Source organism: Oncorhynchus mykiss, chromosome 22, assembly GCF_013265735.2.
Source record: "Oncorhynchus mykiss isolate Arlee chromosome 22, USDA_OmykA_1.1, whole genome shotgun sequence".
NCBI lineage: Eukaryota > Metazoa > Chordata > Actinopteri > Salmoniformes > Salmonidae > Oncorhynchus > Oncorhynchus mykiss.
Window position 1 is genome coordinate 22,274,929 of NC_048586.1, and position 20,931 is coordinate 22,295,859.

At 46.9% G+C, this 20,931-nt stretch overlaps 1 protein-coding gene across 4 annotated transcripts in view; it reads right to left on the bottom strand.

Moving 5' to 3' along the window:
* LOC110502069 (interleukin-1 receptor accessory protein-like 1) overlaps window positions 1-20,931 on the bottom strand; it is a 397,329-nt gene that overhangs the window by 35,751 nt on the left and 340,647 nt on the right. For all 4 annotated transcript variants that reach the window (XM_036958961.1, XM_036958960.1, XM_036958963.1 and 1 more), the window contains exon 7: window positions 2,652-2,784. In XM_036958961.1, coding sequence (XP_036814856.1) covers window positions 2,652-2,784 — 133 coding nt within the window. The remainder of the gene's footprint in view (window positions 1-2,651; window positions 2,785-20,931) is intronic.

Sequence of the window (20,931 nt, forward strand, 5' to 3'; positions counted from 1 at the left end):
TGTCCCCACTCCACCTGGCCGTGCTGCTGCTCCAGTTTCAGCTGTTCTGCCTGCGGCTATGGAACCCTGACCTGTTCACAGGACGTGCTACCTGTCCTAGACCTGCTGTTTTCAACTCTCTAGAGACAGCAGGAGCGGATGAGATACTCTGAATGATCGGCTATGAAAAGCCAACTGACATTTACTCCTGAGGTGCTGACCTGTTGCACCCTCGACAACCACTGTGATTATTATTATTTGACCCTGCTGGTCATCTATGAACATTTTAACATCTTGTCCATGTTCTGTTATAATCTCCACCTGGCACAGCCAGAAGAGGACTGGCCACCCCTCATAGTTCCTCTCTAGGTTTCTTCCTAGGTTCTGGCCTTTCTAGGGAGTTTTTCTTAGCCACCGTGCTTCTACACCTGCATTGCTTGCTATTTGGGGTTTTAGGCTGGGTTTCTGTACAGCACTTTGAGATATCAGCTGATGTAAGAAGGGCTTTATAGATACATTTGATTTGATATGTACTATCAGCTCATTTTAGTATACTATAAACAAACAGTATTCTTTCAGGTGAGCGTACTAGCGCTTCGCCTGTTGATGCTGTTGCTATGCAACTCTTGCTAGCTTGTTAGCATAACAAATGACTAGCTAGACATTTTACGATTTTGGGTGTGTTCGTAAATTAAATTCTGGAGTGCCAGAGTGCGCTCAGATTGTGTTCTTAAATCCAAAGCGTTGTCAGATTGTCCGTACGTAAATTTAGATTGTTTCACTCTCAGAGCACGTCACTGGACACTCTGGCCGAGGAGTAGGGTTGATTAAATCAAATCAAATGCTATTGGTCACATACACATGGTTAGAAGATGTTATTGCCAGTGTAGCGAAACGCTTATGCTTCTAGATCCGACAGGGCAGCAGTATCTAACAGGTAATATCAAACAATTCCACAACAAAACCTAATATCTAACAAATTCCACAACAAAACCTAATACACACAATCTAGTAAAGGAAAGGGATAAGAATATATAAGTATAAAATATATGGATGAGCAGTGACAGAGCGGCTAAGATGCAATCGATAGTAAAGAATAGATAGTGAAGGATACAGTATACATTATATACATATGAGATGAGCAATGCGAGAAATGTAAAAATTCTTAAAGTGGCATTATTAAAGTGACTAGTGTTCCATTTATTAAAGTGGCCAATGTCTACTAGGCTACCTGGGGCGGCAGTAACCAAAAAGGTTTCTGGATCTGAATCCCTGAGATGACAAGGTAAAATCAGAATCTGTTGTTCTGCCCCTGAACAAGGCAGGCAACTAGGCTGTGATTGTAAATAAGAATTTGTTCTTAACTGACTTGCCTAGTTAAATGAAGGTTCAATTTAAAAAAAATATGGTATCAGAGTGTTCTGACCTCACAACAGCAGTCAAACACCCAGGCTAATGTTGGCTAGCTTGCTAGCTATTTCCAGACACATTTACATATACATGCCCTAGCAGAGCTGGTTAGGCTGTTTTCATGTTACCCAGAGCATTGGTGTGCTGCTGGCAACAAATAAATTACACTTTTTCTTTTATAAACTGCCTGGCAAGTTCGATGTATAAGTAGCCAACTTACGTTAGGTAACTAGCTAACATACCGCTTCATACTGCTGTAATGCTACGCGGTTCATAAGGATAGCGTAGTTAACAAATTGTCAGCCAACATAACGTGCAATGTTACTTATTTGAAAAGTCATTACTTTTTTACATTGCTCAACATATTCTTAACATTTGTCATAATTAGTTAAAGCAATGAATTTGTATCCGTTCTCGTCTGACTTTGGCTGCATATTTTCCGTAATTTTCTTCAAATCTGAAAACAATGTGAAGCCACGCCCATTTTCTGAAGAATTGCCTTATGGGTCCTAATCGCACGGAAATAGTGTCCATGGTTTGTATACTTCGTATTTTGCCGAATTTAGTACGACATCAGGAAACTTCTGTCATATTAACTATAACCATACTATGACCAATAAGCATACTACATACACAATTTACATCACAAATAGTATGGTTAGTGCAGTTAGTATGAGTATTCAAACACAGCTATAGTGTTCAGTGGACTCAGTAGTGTTTGAGTGTGAAACAGAGAAGAGTGCATGAAGGAACAGATCCGTATGAACGGCTAGATTAGAACAAAGAGCCAGACAGGCGTACAGACATACAGACACTAGATAGACTTGTCTTTGGTGTGCTAGAGATGCCTGATGATGAAAGAGCAGTGACAGTAGGAGCAACAGACTGGGTTTGTCTGCCTGTCTGTCTGCACTTACAAAGGGAATGGGTAACGTTTAGACATGGCAGTTTAAATAATAGCTCATCAAAGGTTTTGGACTTAAAGTATTACATCATAGTTTGGTCTACTATAGTATCCAATGGTAAATGGTGTTTTGGGATGTTGCTGTGTGATGTATCTGTAAATATGTCCATATGAACAGTGTCCTGTGTTTTTATTAGGCTACTGTAGTTATACTTGGTTGATGTTACACACTGATCATATTTACAATGTACTCAGTGATCCTAATCGTATCTGAGTGACTTACAACAACATGATTACATATTAAGCCATATTGCTACTACATTAGAATTGCGGTGAGTAAAACAACCATGTGTCTTACTTGATTTCACTCTCTTCGATTCTCGCCTCATCCAGGTCCTCAATGAACTTCTCTCCCTTCATCCAATAGATTAGCGGACTGGCGTCCCCTGCGTAGCCGAAGAAAGCTCTGCACGTCAGGTTCAGGGCACTTCCTGTGGAGACAGGAAATGACACGTCGTTATTCTTCTCAGTCCTTCAACACATAAATTACTACACTACTGTACGTAGAGAAATAGCAGATATGGAATAGTATTGCACACTGGTTAGCGGTAGAGAGACGGCTAACTAGGTCAATCTGTTGCTTTCGGGTCATGTATTGGGACTGGGATGACGACAATACATAGGTGTGCACACGCACACACACACGCACACACACGTTGCCTCCAGGGGGAGAGTGTACGTCAGATGTGATGTCTTTACTAAAGGGTGTTCAGGTGGAAAGGTCTGATGCTTTCAGCCCCTTCCACAAACACTGTTACCAAACCCCTGAGGTGTGAAACACAGCTCAGACTAGATACCCAATACCTTATCTAGACATTTCACTATGTACAAATAGTACAAAATGCCCCCCAACAAACACTCTCACTCAAGGTCATGCTGGTACAGTCCCCCTCACAGACATTCCACTCTTGGTGCTAACTTTTACGTAGAAACCAACAAATGACATTCTGATGAAATCTCGGCCATGTTTTTCATCACATTTGTTTTGGAAATCTTAACATGAATAGGAGACACAGTGGTGGTCCAATAAATACCAGTCCCACACACCACAAGGGGGCACTGAAGAGCTTCCAAACACTCAATCCCACCATCTGAGAGAGGAGAGGAAAAGTAGGTTTGGGGTTTGACAGTAACTGTTTTCTGTCAATGATACCTGAATTAGAAACACTCAAGTCAGTATTCTTCTCTTGTTGGTTCTATTTCAGGTCCTGTGAGTTCATATGTGAGCCCAAGAGTTCAGACACATTGTCATCCAATCAGCTCACTGGTCTAGACAACAAGGAGAAAGGAAACAAACAATCTCCAAACGATGAAACATTAACACTTGTCTCTGATGCTGTAGAATGTCTGTTTGTATGCACAGAGAAATGACAAACAAACATCTGCATCTTAAATAATAGAAAACAGTAGGAGAAACTCCATGCTTATCCTGTGTAGACCACTGACTGCACACTGTACACGGCACAGTGCATACTGCAGGGCTTAGAGCTCAGATCTTCTCCTTTAATTCAATACATGAAGCTCTCTCTCTCCTCCCTCTCTCCCCCCACTCTGCATTTCCATTCCATGTAGTGTGTTTCTCTGAGGGCTTACTGCAGTAGCAAGTGGTTAGGCTGACTGAGCCACCATGTCTCCATGTAAACAACACATGCACTGTGTGTACAGTACCAGTCAAAAGTGTGGACACACCCACTCATTCCAGGGTTTTTCTTTATTTGTACTATTTTCTACATTGTAGATAAAAAATGCTTCACAGTGTTCAAATAACAGACACATCTCAACATCAATTGTTCAGAGGAGACTGTGTGAATTGCTGCGAAGAACCCATTACTAAAGAACACCAATAAGAAGAGACTTGCTTGGGGCAAGAAACACAAGGAGTGGACATTAGACCGGTGGAAGTCTGTCCTATGGTCTGATGAGTCCATACTTGAGATTTTTGGTTTCCAACCGCAGTGTATTTGTGAGATGCAGAGTAGGTGAACGGATGATCTCCTCATGTGTGGTTCCCACTGTGAAGCATGGAGGAGGAGGTGTGATGGTGCTTTGATGGTGACACTGTCTGTGATTTATTTAGAATTCAAACCACACTTAACCAGCATGACTACCACAGCATTCTGCAGCGATACGCCATCCCATCTGGTTTGTGCTTAGTGGGACTATCATTTGTTTTTCAACAGGACAATGACCCAACACACCTCCAGACTGTGTAAGGGCTATTTGACCAAGAAGGAGAGTGTTTGAGTGCTGCATCAGATGACCTGGCCTCCACAATCACCTGACCTCAACCCAATTGAGATGGTTTGGGAGGAGTTGGACCGCAGAGTGAAGGAAAAGCAGCATATGTGGGAACTCCTTCAAGACTGTTGGAAAATTATTCCTCATGAAGTTGGTTGAGTGATTGCCAAGAGTGTGCAAAGATGTCATCAAGGCAAAGGGTGGCTACTTTGAAGAATATAAAATATAAAATATATAATTTGTTTAACACGTTTTTGGTTACTACATGATTCCACATGTGTTATTTCATAGTTTTGATGTCTTCACTATTATTCTACAATGTAGAAAATAGTACAAATACAGAAAAACCTTTGAATGAGTAGATGTGTCCAAACTTTTGATTGGTACTGTATGTTCGGGAGCAGCTCATCACATAGGGCCTCTCTGGAGAGACACTGTTGCGCCTGGCTCGGGGCAAACTGCTGTGTTTGGTGGGAAAGAGAGAGATGGCGATGAGGGATAGAGAGGGAAGGGTAAAGGGAGGGGTAGAGCGAGAGAGAGAAAGAAAGAAAGAGGTAGAGAGGGAGGGGAGAGTGGGAGACTAATGCAGCATTATAAAAAGGCTGCAGGCGTTACTGGGGAACAACAGTTAATCCTGGTTTTGTGTGGTGTCTTTTTTCCTCGACTCTGATGAGCCTTGTTGCTATGTACTCTGTGTCCTGTGCGTTATGTTTCCTCCAGTATATCGTTCATAACACACCGCTCATGCTAGCAGTACATTCACTCATTTGGGTCATGGCTAAAGAAAATGTCCTGCCTAGATACATCGGTTCTGTTCACTTTGTGACTTCAAAATCGTTCGATGGGTCAGAGTACAAAGAACGTTTGGGATCCAAAATCCCCAACAAAGCAACGCTAGCCCTTTCTGTGAGGAGCCGTGTCTGACATTTCCAAAGTTCAACAGTCACTAGGTGGATGGTATTTGTGCCGAGTATAGGACAATGCAGAGGGCACACAGCACACACTCTACCTATACAAGCACAGAGCAGCATTTAGAACGTTGGCAGTCTTCTAGAATGTTACACCCATGGATATAGAACACCACTTTAAAAACAAATGCTGTTCTATAGTCTATGGATACACCAGCATGGCCATCCTACTGCATTACCTGATGGTGTTATGGTGAGTGAATGAGGACCCAAAAGCGAATCAACTTAAACAGAGCTTCTTTAATTACCAAACATAGGTAGGCTCAGATGGACCGGCAGATTCCGACAGGACAGGACAAGGTTACAGCAAACATGACGGCAGTCTGGTTCAGGCATGAATGACACAAACAAACAAGAATCCGACAAGGACAGGAGCAGAAACAGAGAGAGATATAGGGACCTAATCAGAGGGAAAAAGGGAACAGGTGGGGAACGGGGTGAATGGGTAGTTAGAGGAGACAAGGGACAGCTGGGGGAAAGCGGGGGAGAAAAGGTAACCTAACACGACCAGCAGAGGGAGACAGGGTGAAGGGAAAGGACAGAGACAAGACAACATGACAGTACATGACAGTACCCCCCCACTCACCGAGCGCCTCCTGGCGCACTCGAGGAGGAAACCTGGCGGCAACGGAGGAAATCATCAATCAGCGCACGGTCCAGCACGTCCCGAGAGGGAACCCAACTCCTCTCCTCAGGACCGTACCCCTCCCAGTCAACTAGGTACTGATGACCACGGCCCCGAGGACGCATGTCCAAGATTTTACGGACCCTGTAGATAGGTGCGCCCTCGACAAGGATGGGGGGGGGGGGGGGGAGACGAGCGGGGGCGCGAAGAACGGGCTTAACACAGGAGACATGGAAGACCGGGTGGACGCGACGAAGATATCGCGGAAGAAGAAGTCGCACTGCGACAGGATTAATGACCTGAGAGATACGGAATGGACCAATGAACCGCGGGGTCAACTTGCGAGAAGCCGTCTTAAGGGGAAGGTTCTGAGTGGAGAGCCAAACTCTCTGACCGCGACAATATCTAGGGCTCTTCGTTCTACGCTTATTAGCAGCTCTCACAGTCTGCGCCCTATAACGGCAAAGTGCAGACCTGACCCTCTTCCAGGTGCGCTCGCAACGTTGGACAAAAGCCTGAGCGGAGGGGACGCTGGACTCGGCGAACTGAGATGAGAACAACGGAGGCTGGTACCCGAGGCTACTCTGAAAAGGAGATAGCCCGGTCGCAGACGAAGGAAGCGAGTTGTGGGCGTATTCTGCCCAGGGGAGCTGTTCTGACCAAGACGCAGGGTTGCGAAAAGAAAGACTGCGTAAGATGCGACCAATAGTCTGATTGGCCCGTTCTGCTTGACCGTTAGACTGGGGGTGAAAGCCGGAAGAGAGACTGACGGAAGCCCCAATCAAACGGCAAAACTCCCTCCAAAATTGAGACGTGAATTGCGGACCTCTGTCCGAAACGACGTCTGACGGAAGGCCATGAATTCTGAAAACATTCTCGATGATGATTTGTGCCGTCTCTTTAGCAGAAGGAAGCTTAGCAAGGGGAATGAAATGAGCCGCCTTAGAGAACCTATCGACAACCGTAAGAATAACAGTCTTCCCCGCTGACGAAGGCAGTCCGGTGACAAAATCTAAGGCGATGTGAGACCACGGTCGAGAGGGAATAGGAAGCGGCCTGAGACGGCCGGCAGGAGGAGAGTTACCGGACTTAGTCTGCGCGCAGACCGAACAAGCAGCCACGAAACGACGCGTGTCATGCTCCCGGGTGGGCCACCAGAAACGCTGGCGAATGGAAGCAAGCGTACCCCGAACGCCAGGGTGGCCGGCTAACTTGGCAGAGTGAGCCCACTGAAGAACGGCCAGACGAGTAGGAACGGGAACGAAAAGAAGGTTCCTAGGACAAGCGCGCGGCGACGGAGTTTGAGTGAGTGCTTGCTTTACCTGCCTCTCAATTCCCCAGACAGTCAACCCGACAACACGCCCCTCAGGGAGAATCCCCTCGGGGTCAGTGGAGGCTACTGAGGAACTGAAGAGACGAGACAAAGCATCAGGCTTGGTGTTCTTAGAGCCCGGACGATAAGAAATCACGAACTCGAAACGAGCGAAAAACAGCGCCCAACGCGCCTGACGCGCATTAAGTCGTTTGGCAGAACGGATGTACTCAAGGTTCCTATGGTCAGTCCAAACGACAAAAGGAACGGTCGCCCCCTCCAACCACTGTCGCCATTCGCCTAGGGCTAACCGGATGGCGAGCAGTTCGCGGTTACCCACATCATAGTTACGTTCCGACGGCGACAGGCGATGAGAAAAATACGCGCATGGGTGGACCTTGTCGTCAGAGAGGGAGCGCTGAGAAAGGATGGCTCCCACTCCCACCTCTGACGCGTCAACCTCGACAACGAACTGTCTAGAGACGTCAGGTGTAACAAGGATAGGAGCGGATGTAAAACGATTCTTGAGGAGATCAAAAGCTCCCTGGGCGGAAACGGACCACTTAAAGCACGTCTTGACAGAAGTAAGGGCTGTGAGAGGAGCTGCCACCTGACCGAAATTACGGATGAAACGACGATAGAAGTTCGCGAAGCCGAGAAAGCGCTGCAGCTCGACGCGTGACTTAGGGACGGGCCAATCAATGACAGCTTGGACCTTAGCGGGATCCATCTTAATGCCTTCAGCGGAAATAACAGAACCGAGAAATGTGACGGAGGAGGCATGAAAAGTGCACTTCTCAGCCTTCACAAAAAGACAATTCTCTAAAAGGCGCTGGAGGACACGTCGAACGTGCTGAACATGAATCTGGAGTGACGGTGAAAAAATCAGGATATCGTCAAGGTAAACGAAAACAAAGATGTTCAGCATGTCTCTCAGGACATCATTGACTAATGCCTGAAAGACAGCTGGAGCGTTAGCGAGGCCGAAAGGAAGAACCCGGTATTCAAAGTGCCCTAACGGAGTGTTAAACGCCGTCTTCCACTCGTCCCCCTCCCTGATGCGCACGAGATGGTAAGCGTTACGAAGGTCCAACTTAGTGAAAAACCTGGCTCCCTGCAGGATCTCGAAGGCTGAAGACATAAGAGGAAGCGGATAACGATTCTTCACTGTTATGTCATTCAGCCCTCGATAATCTATGCAGGGGCGCAGAGACCCGTCCTTCTTCTTGACAAAAAAAAACCCCGCTCCGGCGGGAGAGGAGGAGGGGACTATGGTACCGGCGTCAAGAGCTACAGACAAATAATCTTCGAGAGCCTTACGTTCGGGAGCCGACAGAGAGTATAGTCTACCCCGGGGGGGGGTGGTTCCCGGAAGGAGATCAATACTACAATCATACGACCGGTGTGGAGGAAGAGAGGTGGCCCTGGACCGACTGAACACCGTGCGCAGATCGTGATATTCCTCCGGCACCCCTGTCAAATCACCAGGCTCCTCCTGTGAAGAAGAGACAGAGGAAACAGGAGGGATAGCAGACATTAAACATTTCACATGACAAGAGACGTTCCAGGAGAGGATAGAATTACTAGACCAATTAATGGAAGGATTATGACAAACTAGCCAGGGATGGCCCAAAACAACAGGTGTAAAAGGTGAACGAAAAATTAAAAAAGAAATGGTTTCACTATGATTACCAGAAACAGTGAGGGTTAAAGGTAGCGTCTCACGCTGAATCCTGGGGAGAGGACTACCATCCAGGGCGAACAAGGCCGTGGGCTCCTTTAACTGTCTGAGAGGAATGTCATGTTCCCGAGCCCAGGTCTCGTCCATAAAACAGCCCTCCGCCCCAGAGTCTATTAAGGCACTACAGGAAGCTGACGAACCGGTCCAGCGTAGATGGACCGACAAGGTAGTGCAGGATCTTGAAGGAGAGACAGGAGTAGTAGCGCTCACCAGTAGCCCTCCGCTTACTGACGAGCTCTGGCCTTTTACTGGACATGAAGTGACAAAATGACCAGCGGAACCGCAATAGAGACAGAGGCGGTTGGTGATTCTCCGTTCCCTCTCCTTAGTCGAGATGCGGATACCTCCCAGCTGCATGGGCTCAGCACCCGAGCCGGCAGAGGAAGATGGTAGTGATGCGGAGAGGGAGGCGACGGAGAGCGCGAGCTCCTTTCCACGAGCTCGGTGACGAAGATCAACCCGTCGCTCAATGCGAATAGCGAGTTCAATCAAGGAATCCACGCTGGAAGGAACCTCCCGGGAGAGAATCTCATCCTTTACCTCTGCGCGGAAACCCTCCAGAAGACGAGCGAGCAAGGCCGGCTCGTTCCAGCCACTGGAGACAGCAAGAGTGCGAAACTCAATAGAGTAGTCTGTTATGGATCGATTGCCTTGACATAGGGAAGACAGGGCCCTGGAAGCCTCCTCCCCAAAAACAGATCGATCAAAAACCCGTATCATCTCCTCCTTAAAGTCTTGATACTGGTTAGTACACTCAGCCCTTGCCTCCCAGATTGCCGTGCCCCACTCACGAGCCCGTCCAATAAGGAGAGATATGACGTAGGCGACACGAGCAGTGCTCCTGGAGTAAGTGTTGGGCTGGAGAGAAAACACAATATCACACTGGGTGAGGAACGAGCGGCATTCAGTGGGCTCCCCAGAGTAACACGGCGGGTTATTGATTCTGGGCTCCGGAGATTCGAAAGCCCTGGAAGTGGCCGGTGGATCGAGGCAGAGATGGTGAACCTGTTCTGTGAGGTTGGAGACTTGGGTGGCCAGGGTCTCAACGGCATGTCGAGCAGCAGACACTTCCTGCTCGTGTCTGCCTAGCATCGCTCCCTGGATCCCGACGGCTGAGTGGAGAGGATCCGAAGTCGCTGGGTCCATTCTTGGTCGGATTCTTCTGTTATGGTGAGTGAATGAGGACCCAAAAGCGAATCAACTTAAACAGAGCTTCTTTAATTACCAAACATAGGTAGGCTCAGATGGACCGGCAGATTCCGACAGGACAGGACAAGGTTACAGCAAACATGACGGCAGTCTGGTTCAGGCATGAATGACACAAACAAACAAGAATCCGACAAGGACAGGAGCAGAAACAGAGAGAGATATAGGGACCTAATCAGAGGGAAAAAGGGAACAGGTGGGGAACGGGGTGAATGGGTAGTTAGAGGAGACAAGGGACAGCTGGGGGAAAGCGGGGGAGAAAAGGTAACCTAACACGACCAGCAGAGGGAGACAGGGTGAAGGGAAAGGACAGAGACAAGACAACATGACAGTACATGACAGATGGCATTGGCTGTGGCCAGAGACAGACAAACACCAGAGAATACCAGGGCCATACACAAACTTCATCACCTTCAAAACCCTACACATAGTTGGGCAAGGTCATTGGCGAAGTTGGGGAACTAATCTGTTGTGTGTGTTTGTGTGTGGTGGGGTCGGGGGACTCTATGTTGGTGTTTTAAGCCAGAGATCAGTTTTAATCTGGTAATTTCATGCCTCTGTCCGTCCTGTGCTCCAGTAGGAAGTCTCCACTGAGCTCCGGGGGAATCGCAGGAAATTGTCGGCAGCATCCCGCTGGGTCCTGCCTAATCCAGACGTCACACCCCCTTTTCCTTTCCCCAGGTTCCCATCCAGCCCCCCAGCCCTGTGTGTGTGTCTGTGTGTGTGTGTGTGTATGGTGGACACAGAAAGAAGCAGCCTCATAAGGGTCCCCAGAGATAGTGTGCATCTCTCTCAGTTCTCTCTTTTTATTACTGCATCCTTGTATAACCCAAAAGAGGAAAACAGCAAAGCAATGTTTTACTATGATACTTCTGCGATGACACTCTCCCCACACACACACAGCCACACACACACTGCCACACACACACAGCCACACACACACTGCCACACACACACAGCCGACCCCTATGGACTGACACTACCTACCTGCTCTCCTCTTAAACCTCCATTTAGCAGGGTTAACTTTAGCCAAAATGACTGGGAGGAAATAAATCCCATCGCAAGATAATGCTTTATATTCATTGACGTTAATACCAGTTGATGGAAATACATTTGACCATCATGCTTATTGGTCTATAGGTTAATTTGTATCATATAGTGGAATTAAATTGGCCTGTGTATTTTTGTTAGTCATCATGTATCTAATTTATCCAACACAACTATCACATGTGCACAGCATACAGAGCCTATTTTGAGGGGGATTTGTCCTGCAGCTCCTCAGCTGGTTGCTGCTGGAGTAAAACATGTGCTTTTATAAACCCATTCATTTCGCAACAATTCGAACAATTCACGTGTTAAAAATAGTTTTGGTGCGCAATTAAAAAGAGCTACTATTGTTATTTCTCAACTGGTAATTGAAGCGCAACTCCCATTCACCATTCAAGTGCAGGCAACAGGCTATCAGCGCATTACCCACCACATTACAATGTGAGCTGGAGGCAGTATGCATTTTGAAAACATACTTCATTGTTTGAAACCTGAATGTTTAATGTCCTATTATGAGGCATGTTTTACGTTGCTTCAAAGTAGCCTGTAGGCAAAATCCAAACATGGAAACGTGGAGGCAATTATTGTATAAAGACTTCATAGGCAGTGTGTGACTTTCATGTTTGGGGAAGCTTTACATTTATCCTACCATTTCTGCCATTTTGCGTGCCAGTTATGATTTTCATATTTTTGTGTAACAGTTTAAATTCAATAACCATGTTTTCATTTCTCAAAATCACTGTCACGTGTTTAATCATAAGAATATTAATTTAATTGATAAAAATCCAAAAGTGAAATAGTCAACAAATGGGAGATCACCAGCCTCTGTCATATGAACATATTAATACACCGTGATCCATTAGCGACTAAAGAAATGAGCACATGGAACTCATAGCCTATAGGCCAATGCAGCAGTAGGCCTTTAAACTTCCATTGCTCTTTCACACGAGGATTGGTGATTATCGAGGTGGCGACTGTTGGAAAGACTTTTCAAAAAGTTTACTGTGAGGAACTATAGTTTTAATATATGATTATTTTTAATGGATGTTAAAAAAACACTTTCCTACATTTCCGCACAGCAGGCCAGGTACTTCTATGCACAGAGAAACCAGACGACACATGCTCATTGCTCACATGGAGCACTAAAAACAAAAGACAATGAAAAAATTGACAAATCTCGGAAATGACGGTTATGAAATAAACCAAAACTTGTTTCTCACAAGTGTAGCAGGTTGTGAACTCTGCAAACAATGTTTCCACTCCGAGAATGAGAACAGTAAATGACTAATTAATACATGCATTAACAGACATTAATGTAACCAAATTGAGGGGATTAACTGTACATTTACTGCTGGTGACATATGTAATGAGGAATTTATAAAATAATGTATCAAAGGACAAACAACTCACACATGAAACAATGAATGAGCAATAATTGGCAGGAGACAGCAGAGCAATTCTGAAGAGAGACTTGCCTATATCTTCACATCACACTCCCCTTCTTCTTGTCTCAACATTTTAAATTATACTCAAGACACATTATCATCACATTATCGTTATATTTTTAGATGCTTCTCACTGACAGCTGCAAGTTCATAATCGGCTAGGCATATTGCCACGCTATTTTGGGTAAATGTCCTTCCTATTGGACCCTTCTTCCTTATTGGACCCACCGCTATGCTATTTCTCTCATGTTCTATTGGTTTTCATATCAACTTTCTTTCATTGTCCAGAAACCAAAGACATATCAGCAACCCATCAAAGTTGTTGCATCTTTAGATTCCCCCTCTTTCTAAATGTTTATCTCTGTCACATATGGGACCGCTTTCAGGTACGCTGTTTAGAATGGTGTTTTATCAGGTTCGCTGTTTAGAATGGTGTTTTATCAGGTTCGCTGTTTAGGATGGTGTTTTATCAGGTTCGCTGTTTAGAATGGTGTTTTATCAGGTTCGCTGTTTAGAATGGCGTTTTATCAGGTTCGCTGTTTAGAATGGTGTTTTATCAGATTCGCTGTTTAGAATGGTGTTTTATCAGGTTAGCTGTTTAGAATGGTGTTTTATCAGGTTCACTGTTTAGAATGGTGATTTCCTACGAATTGCATTTTGGCAAATGTTTGAAAATGTTTTATTGTCTGCTTCATTACAGGAGTGTCATGTTCTGTTAAGAGGCATTACCATAATGTAAATGTGGTTTCTGTCATTCTGAACACTGTTAGTGGACACTCTAATGGGTTACTCACCCAGTGCATATGGGTCTGGTACATTTCTCAAATGGACAGTAAATTAAAGTTTTCCCGGTCACTTGGTCTGGTGCCTCATTTTCCTAACGTAAACCCTGACACATAGTCACACACACATTGCCTCACTCAAACTCACAGCCAACCCCCTACCCACTTTATGTGTGTGTGGAGTTTAAGAACCCTGATAACCTTGTGCTTCTTAAGAGAAGAAATACGGAGCTGTCTTAAAGGCAGGACACTTTAAAGGCCTACCAGTCCATTTTATTAGACCAATACAATAAATTACAGACAGGACTATTAGGATGAGAGAGAGAGAGGCAACCAGAAACAAGTTAAATTATGACCTTGTGTTGAGGGGGAAGGCTTTTAAAAGTGCACACAACCTACATAAAAAAATACTACAGTTTAATATAGAATAATACAGTACTATAGAATTCTGTTGTAAACTGTAGTATACTGTAGAATACTATAGTAAATACTACAGTATAGCCACACAAAAAAACCACTGCAGTAAATACTACAAAAAATGACAGCAAAAACACTATAGTCTGCAAAAACATTAAAGTCTGAAAAAACACAATTTTTTTTACTATAGTATTTAATTTGCCCATTCTCCTCCACCATATCACAATATGTGAGAAACCTACATGCCAAGTATAGACCATATGTTCCCTACAGGTTATAGAAAAGAGCAGGATCTTCAGACCCCAGTCCTACCTACCTACAGGTTATAGAAAAGAGCAGAATCTTCAGACCCCAGTCCTACCTACCTACAGGTTATAGAAAAGAGCAGGATCTTCAGACCCCAGTCCTACCTACCTACAGGTTATAGAAAAGAGCAGACTCTTCAGACCCCAGTCCTACCTACCTACAGGTTATAGAAAAGAGCAGAATCTTCAGAGCCCAGTCCTACCTACCTACAGGTTATAGAAAATAGCAGAATCTTCAGACCCCAGTCCTACCTACCTACAGGTTATAGAAAAGAGCAGAATCTTCAGAGCCCAGTCCTACCTACCTACAGTGTCATGTACTGTCATGTTGTCTTGTCTCTGTCCTTTCCCTTCACCCTGTCTCCCTCTGCTGGTCGTGTTAGGTTACCTTTTCTCCCCCGCTTTCCCCCAGCTGTCCCTTGTCTCCTCTAACTACCCATTCACCCCGTTCCCCACCTGTTCCCTTTTTCCCTCTGATTAGGTCCCTATATCTCTCTCTGTTTCTGCTCCTGTCCTTGTCGGATTCTTGTTTGTTTGTGTCATTCATGCCTGAACCAGACTGTCGTCATGTTTGCTGTAACCTTGTCCTGTCCTGTCGGAATCTGCCGGTCCATCTGAGCCTACCTATGTTTGGTAATTAAAGAAGCTCTGTTTAAGTTGATTCGCTTTTGGGTCCTCATTCACGCACCGTAACAGAAGAATCCGACCAAGAATGGACCCAGCGACTTCGGATCCTCTCCACTCAGCCGTCGAGATCCAGGGAGCGATGCTAGGCAGACACAAGCAGGAATTGTCTGCTGCTCGACATGCCGTTGAGACCCTGGCCACCCAAGTCTCCAACCTCACAGAACAGGTTCACCATCTCCGCCTCGATCCACCGGCCACTTCCAGGGCTTTCGAATCTCCGGAGCCCAGAATCAATAACCCGCCGTGTTACTCTGGGGAGCCCACTGAATGCCGCTCGTTCCTCACCCAGTGTGATATTGTGTTTTCTCTCCAGCCCAACACTTACTCCAGGAGCACTGCTCGTGTCGCCTACGTCATATCTCTCCTTATTGGACGGGCTCGTGAGTGGGGCACGGCAATCTGGGAGGCAAGGGCTGAGTGTACTAACCAGTATCAAGACTTTAAGGAGGAGATGATACGGGTTTTTGATCGATCTGTTTTTGGGGAGGAGGCTTCCAGGGCCCTGTCTTCCCTATGTCAAGGCAATCGATCCATAACAGACTACTCTATTGAGTTTCGCACTCTTGCTGTCTCCAGTGGCTGGAACGAGCCGGCCTTGCTCGCTCGTCTTCTGGAGGGTTTCCGCGCAGAGGTAAAGGATGAGATTCTCTCCCGGGAGGTTCCTTCCAGCGTGGATTCCTTGATTGAACTCGCTATTCGCATTGAGCGACGGGTTGATCTTCGTCACCGAGCTCGTGGAAAGGAGCTCGCGCTCTCCGTCGCCTCCCTCTCCGCATCACTACCATCTTCCTCTGCCGGCTCGGGTGCTGAGTCCATGCAGCTGGGAGGTATCCGCATCTCGACTGAGGAGAGGGAACGGAGAATCACCAACCGCCTCTGTCTCTATTGCGGTTCCGCTGGTCATTTTGTCACTTCATGTCCAGTAAAAGGCCAGAGCTCGTCAGTAAGCGGAGGGCTACTGGTGAGCGCTACTACTCCTGTCTCTCCTTCAAGATCCTGCACTACCTTGTCGGTCCATCTACGCTGGACCGGTTCGTCAGCTTCCTGCAGTGCCTTAATAGACTCTGGGGCGGAGGGCTGTTTTATGGACGAGACCTGGGCTCGGGAACATGACATTCCTCTCAGACAGTTAAAGGAGCCCACGGCCTTGTTCGCCCTGGATGGTAGTCCTCTCCCCAGGATTCAGCGTGAGACGCTACCTTTAACCCTCACTGTTTCTGGTAATCATAGTGAAACCATTTCTTTTTTAATTTTGCGTTCACCTTTTACACCTGTTGTTTTGGGCCATCCCTGGCTAGTTTGTCATAATCCTTCCATTAATTGGTCTAGTAATTCTATCCTCTCCTGGAACGTCTCTTGTCATGTGAAATGTTTAATGTCTGCTATCCCTCCTGTTTCCTCTGTCTCTTCTTCACAGGAGGAGCCTGGTGATTTGACAGGGGTGCCGGAGGAATATCACGATCTGCGCACGGTGTTCAGTCGGTCCAGGGCCACCTCTCTTCCTCCACACCGGTCGTATGATTGTAGTATTGATCTCCTTCCGGGAACCACCCCCCCCCGGGGTAGACTATACTCTCTGTCGGCTCCCGAACGTAAGGCTCTCGAAGATTATTTGTCTGTAGCTCTTGACGCCGGTACCATAGTCCCCTCCTCCTCTCCCGCCGGAGCGGGGTTTTTTTTTGTCAAGAAGAAGGACGGGTCTCTGCGCCCCTGCATAGATTATCGAGGGCTGAATGACATAACAGTGAAGAATCGTTATCCGCTTCCTCTTATGTCTTCAGCCTTCGAGATCCTGCAGGGAGCCAGGTTTTTCACTAAGTTGGACCTTCGTAACGCTTACCATCTCGTGCGCATCAGGGAGGGGGACGAGTGGAAGACGGCGTTTAACACTCCGTTAGGGCACTTTGAATACCGGGTTCTTCCTTTCGGCCTCGCTAACGCTCCAGCTGTCTTTCAGGCATTAGTCAATGATGTCCTGAGAGACATGCTGAACATCTTTGTTTTCGTTTACCTTGACGATATCCTGATTTTTTCACCGTCACTCCAGATTCATGTTCAGCACGTTCGATGTGTCCTCCAGCGCCTTTTAGAGAATTGTCTTTTTGTGAAGGCTGAGAAGTGCACTTTTCATGCCTCCTCCGTCACATTTCTCGGTTCTGTTATTTCCGCTGAAGGCATTAAGATGGATCCCGCTAAGGTCCAAGCTGTCATTGATTGGCCCGTCCCTAAGTCACGCGTCGAGCTGCAGCGCTTTCTCGGCTTCGCGAACTTCTATCGTCGTTTCATCCGTAATTTCGGTCAGGTGGCAGCTCCTCTCACAGCCCTTACTTCTGTCAAGACGTGCTTTAAGTGGTCCGTTTCCGCCCAGGGAGCTTTTGATCTCCTCAAGAATCGTTTTACATCCGCTCCTATCCTTGTTACACCTGACGTCTCTAGACAGTTCGTTGTCGAGGTTGACACGTCAGAGGTGGGAGTGGGAGCCATCCTTTCTCAGCGCTCCCTCTCTGACGACAAGGTCCACCCATGCGCGTATTTTTCTCATCGCCTGTCGCCGTCGGAACGTAACTATGATGTGGGTAACCGCGAACTGCTCGCCATCCGGTTAGCCCTAGGCGAATGGCGACAGTGGTTGGAGGGGGCGACCGTTCCTTTTGTCGTTTGGACTGACCATAGGAACCTTGAGTACATCCGTTCTGCCAAACGACTTAATGCGCGTCAGGCGCGTTGGGCGCTGTTTTTCGCTCGTTTCGAGTTCGTGATTTCTTATCGTCCGGGTTCTAAGAACACCAAGCCTGATGCTTTGTCTCGTCTCTTCAGTTCTTCAGTAGCCTCCACTGACCCCGAGGGGATTCTCCCTGAGGGGCGTGTTGTCGGGTTGACTGTCTGGGGAATTGAGAGGCAGGTAAAGCAAGCACTCACTCAAACTCCGTCGCCGCGCGCTTGTCCTAGGAACCTTCTTTTCGTTCCCGTTCCTACTCGTCTGGCCGTTCTTCAGTGGGCTCACTCTGCCAAGTTAGCCGGCCACCCTGGCGTTCGGGGTACGCTTGCTTCCATTCGCCAGCGTTTCTGGTGGCCCACCCGGGAGCATGACACGCGTCGTTTCGTGGCTGCTTGTTCGGTCTGCGCGCAGACTAAGTCCGGTAACTCTCCTCCTGCCGGCCGTCTCAGGCCGCTTCCTATTCCCTCTCGACCGTGGTCTCACATCGCCTTAGATTTTGTCACCGGACTGCCTTCGTCAGCGGGGAAGACTGTTATTCTTACGGTTGTCGATAGGTTCTCTAAGGCGGCTCATTTCATTCCCCTTGCTAAGCTTCCTTCTGCTAAAGAGACGGCACAAATCATCATCGAGAATGTTTTCAGAATTCATGGCCTTCCGTCAGACGTCGTTTCGGACAGAGGTCCGCAATTCACGTCTCAATTTTGGAGGGAGTTTTGCCGTTTGATTGGGGCTTCCGTCAGTCTCTCTTCCGGCTTTCACCCCCAGTCTAACGGTCAAGCAGAACGGGCCAATCAGACTATTGGTCGCATCTTACGCAGTCTTTCTTTTCGCAACCCTGCGTCTTGGTCAGAACAGCTCCCCTGGGCAGAATACGCCCACAACTCGCTTCCTTCGTCTGCGACCGGGCTATCTCCTTTTCAGAGTAGCCTCGGGTACCAGCCTCCGTTGTTCTCATCTCAGTTCGCCGAGTCCAGCGTCCCCTCCGCTCAGGCTTTTGTCCAACGTTGCGAGCGCACCTGGAAGAGGGTCAGGTCTGCACTTTGCCGTTATAGGGCGCAGACTGTGAGAGCTGCTAATAAGCGTAGAACTAAGAGCCCTAGATATTGTCGCGGTCAGAGAGTTTGGCTCTCCACTCAGAACCTTCCCCTTAAGACGGCTTCTCGCAAGTTGACCCCGCGGTTCATTGGTCCATTCCGTATCTCTCAGGTCATTAATCCTGTCGCAGTGCGACTTCTTCTTCCGCGATATCTTCGTCGCGTCCACCCGGTCTTCCATGTCTCCTGTGTTAAGCCCGTTCTTCGCGCCCCCGCTCGTCTTCCCCCCCCCCCCCCCCATCCTTGTCGAGGGCGCACCTATCTACAGGGTCCGTAAAATCTTGGACATGCGTCCTCGGGGCCGTGGTCATCAGTACCTAGTTGACTGGGAGGGGTACGGTCCTGAGGAGAGGAGTTGGGTTCCCTCTCGGGACGTGCTGGACCGTGCGCTGATTGATGATTTCCTCCGTTGCCGCCAGGTTTCCTCCTCGAGTGCGCCAGGAGGCGCTCGGTGAGTGGGGGGGTACTGTCATGTACTGTCATGTTGTCTTGTCTCTGTCCTTTCCCTTCACCCTGTCTCCCTCTGCTGGTCGTGTTAGGTTACCTTTTCTCCCCCGCTTTCCCCCAGCTGTCCCTTGTCTCCTCTAACTACCCATTCACCCCGTTCCCCACCTGTTCCCTTTTTCCCTCTGATTAGGTCCCTATATCTCTCTCTGTTTCTGCTCCTGTCCTTGTCGGATTCTTGTTTGTTTGTGTCATTCATGCCTGAACCAGACTGTCGTCATGTTTGCTGTAACCTTGTCCTGTCCTGTCGGAATCTGCCGGTCCATCTGAGCCTACCTATGTTTGGTAATTAAAGAAGCTCTGTTTAAGTTGATTCGCTTGTGGGTCCTCATTCACGCACCGTAACATACAGGTTATAGAAAAGAGCAGAATCTTCAGACCCCAGTCCTACCTACCTACAGGTTATAGAAAAGAGCAGAATCTTCAGACCCCAGTCCTACCTACCTACAGGTTATAGAAAAGAGCAGAATCTTCAGACCCCAGTCCTAACTACCTACAGGTTATAGAACATTTGCTCTTTTAGTATTTCTACAGTAGGTTTCCTCAAGGACAAAGCCCTCCACTTCTATGTCAAAGATAATAAAACCAAAAACACTTCAGTAAATACTCCTGAATTGCACAGCAGTCAAAGGCACTGCATCTCAGTGCTAGAGGTGTCACTGCAGTCCCTGGTTCGAATCCATGCTGCATCACACCCGGCCGTGATTGTGTGGCCGTCATTGTAAATAAGAATTTGTTCTAAACTGACTTGCCTAGTCAAATAAAGGTTCCATTTTTTTTTTAAGACTACAGTAATGTCCCCAAAAACACTACAGTAAATACTACAGTATACCACAGTCCGCAAAAACATTACAGTATATACTACTCTTATTTTTGTATAGTATTTCTAATATAGTAAACTGTAAATACTACAGTATACTCCTGTAGCGTGCAGGTGGGACCCCAGGACCGGTTTTGGGGAAACCCTGTACTGCACGGTCAGAACTAGAAGCACAAGCACTTCACTACACTCGCATTAACATCTGAGAACTATGTATGTGTGACCAATACAATTAGATTAGATTTGATTACTACAGTATACTACAGTAAATACTACAGTATTCACTGTAGTGTTTTTGCGGACTTCAGTCTGCAAAACCACAACACTGAATACTACAGTAAAGTCAGCAACAATACTACAGTGAATATTATATTATTCCGAACGTAGTATACACTTTAGTATTTTTTTCATGAAGACACAATAGCCTGCACTGTACCAGCTATACAGGCTACTCTAGTACTCAACATTGCAGGAGAAGAGAAGATTGTCCTTCCATCGAGAGTTTGTAATGTCCTTGTAAAAAACAATAAGAGGTAGATTTGTGTAATTGTGAAGTAATGTTGAGTGTGACAGTGTACACAAATAATAAGTGTAACTGAGGGTGATTATCTGTGTGTGTGTACTGTATGTGTGTGTGTGTGTGTGTGTGTGTGTGTGTGTACTGTATG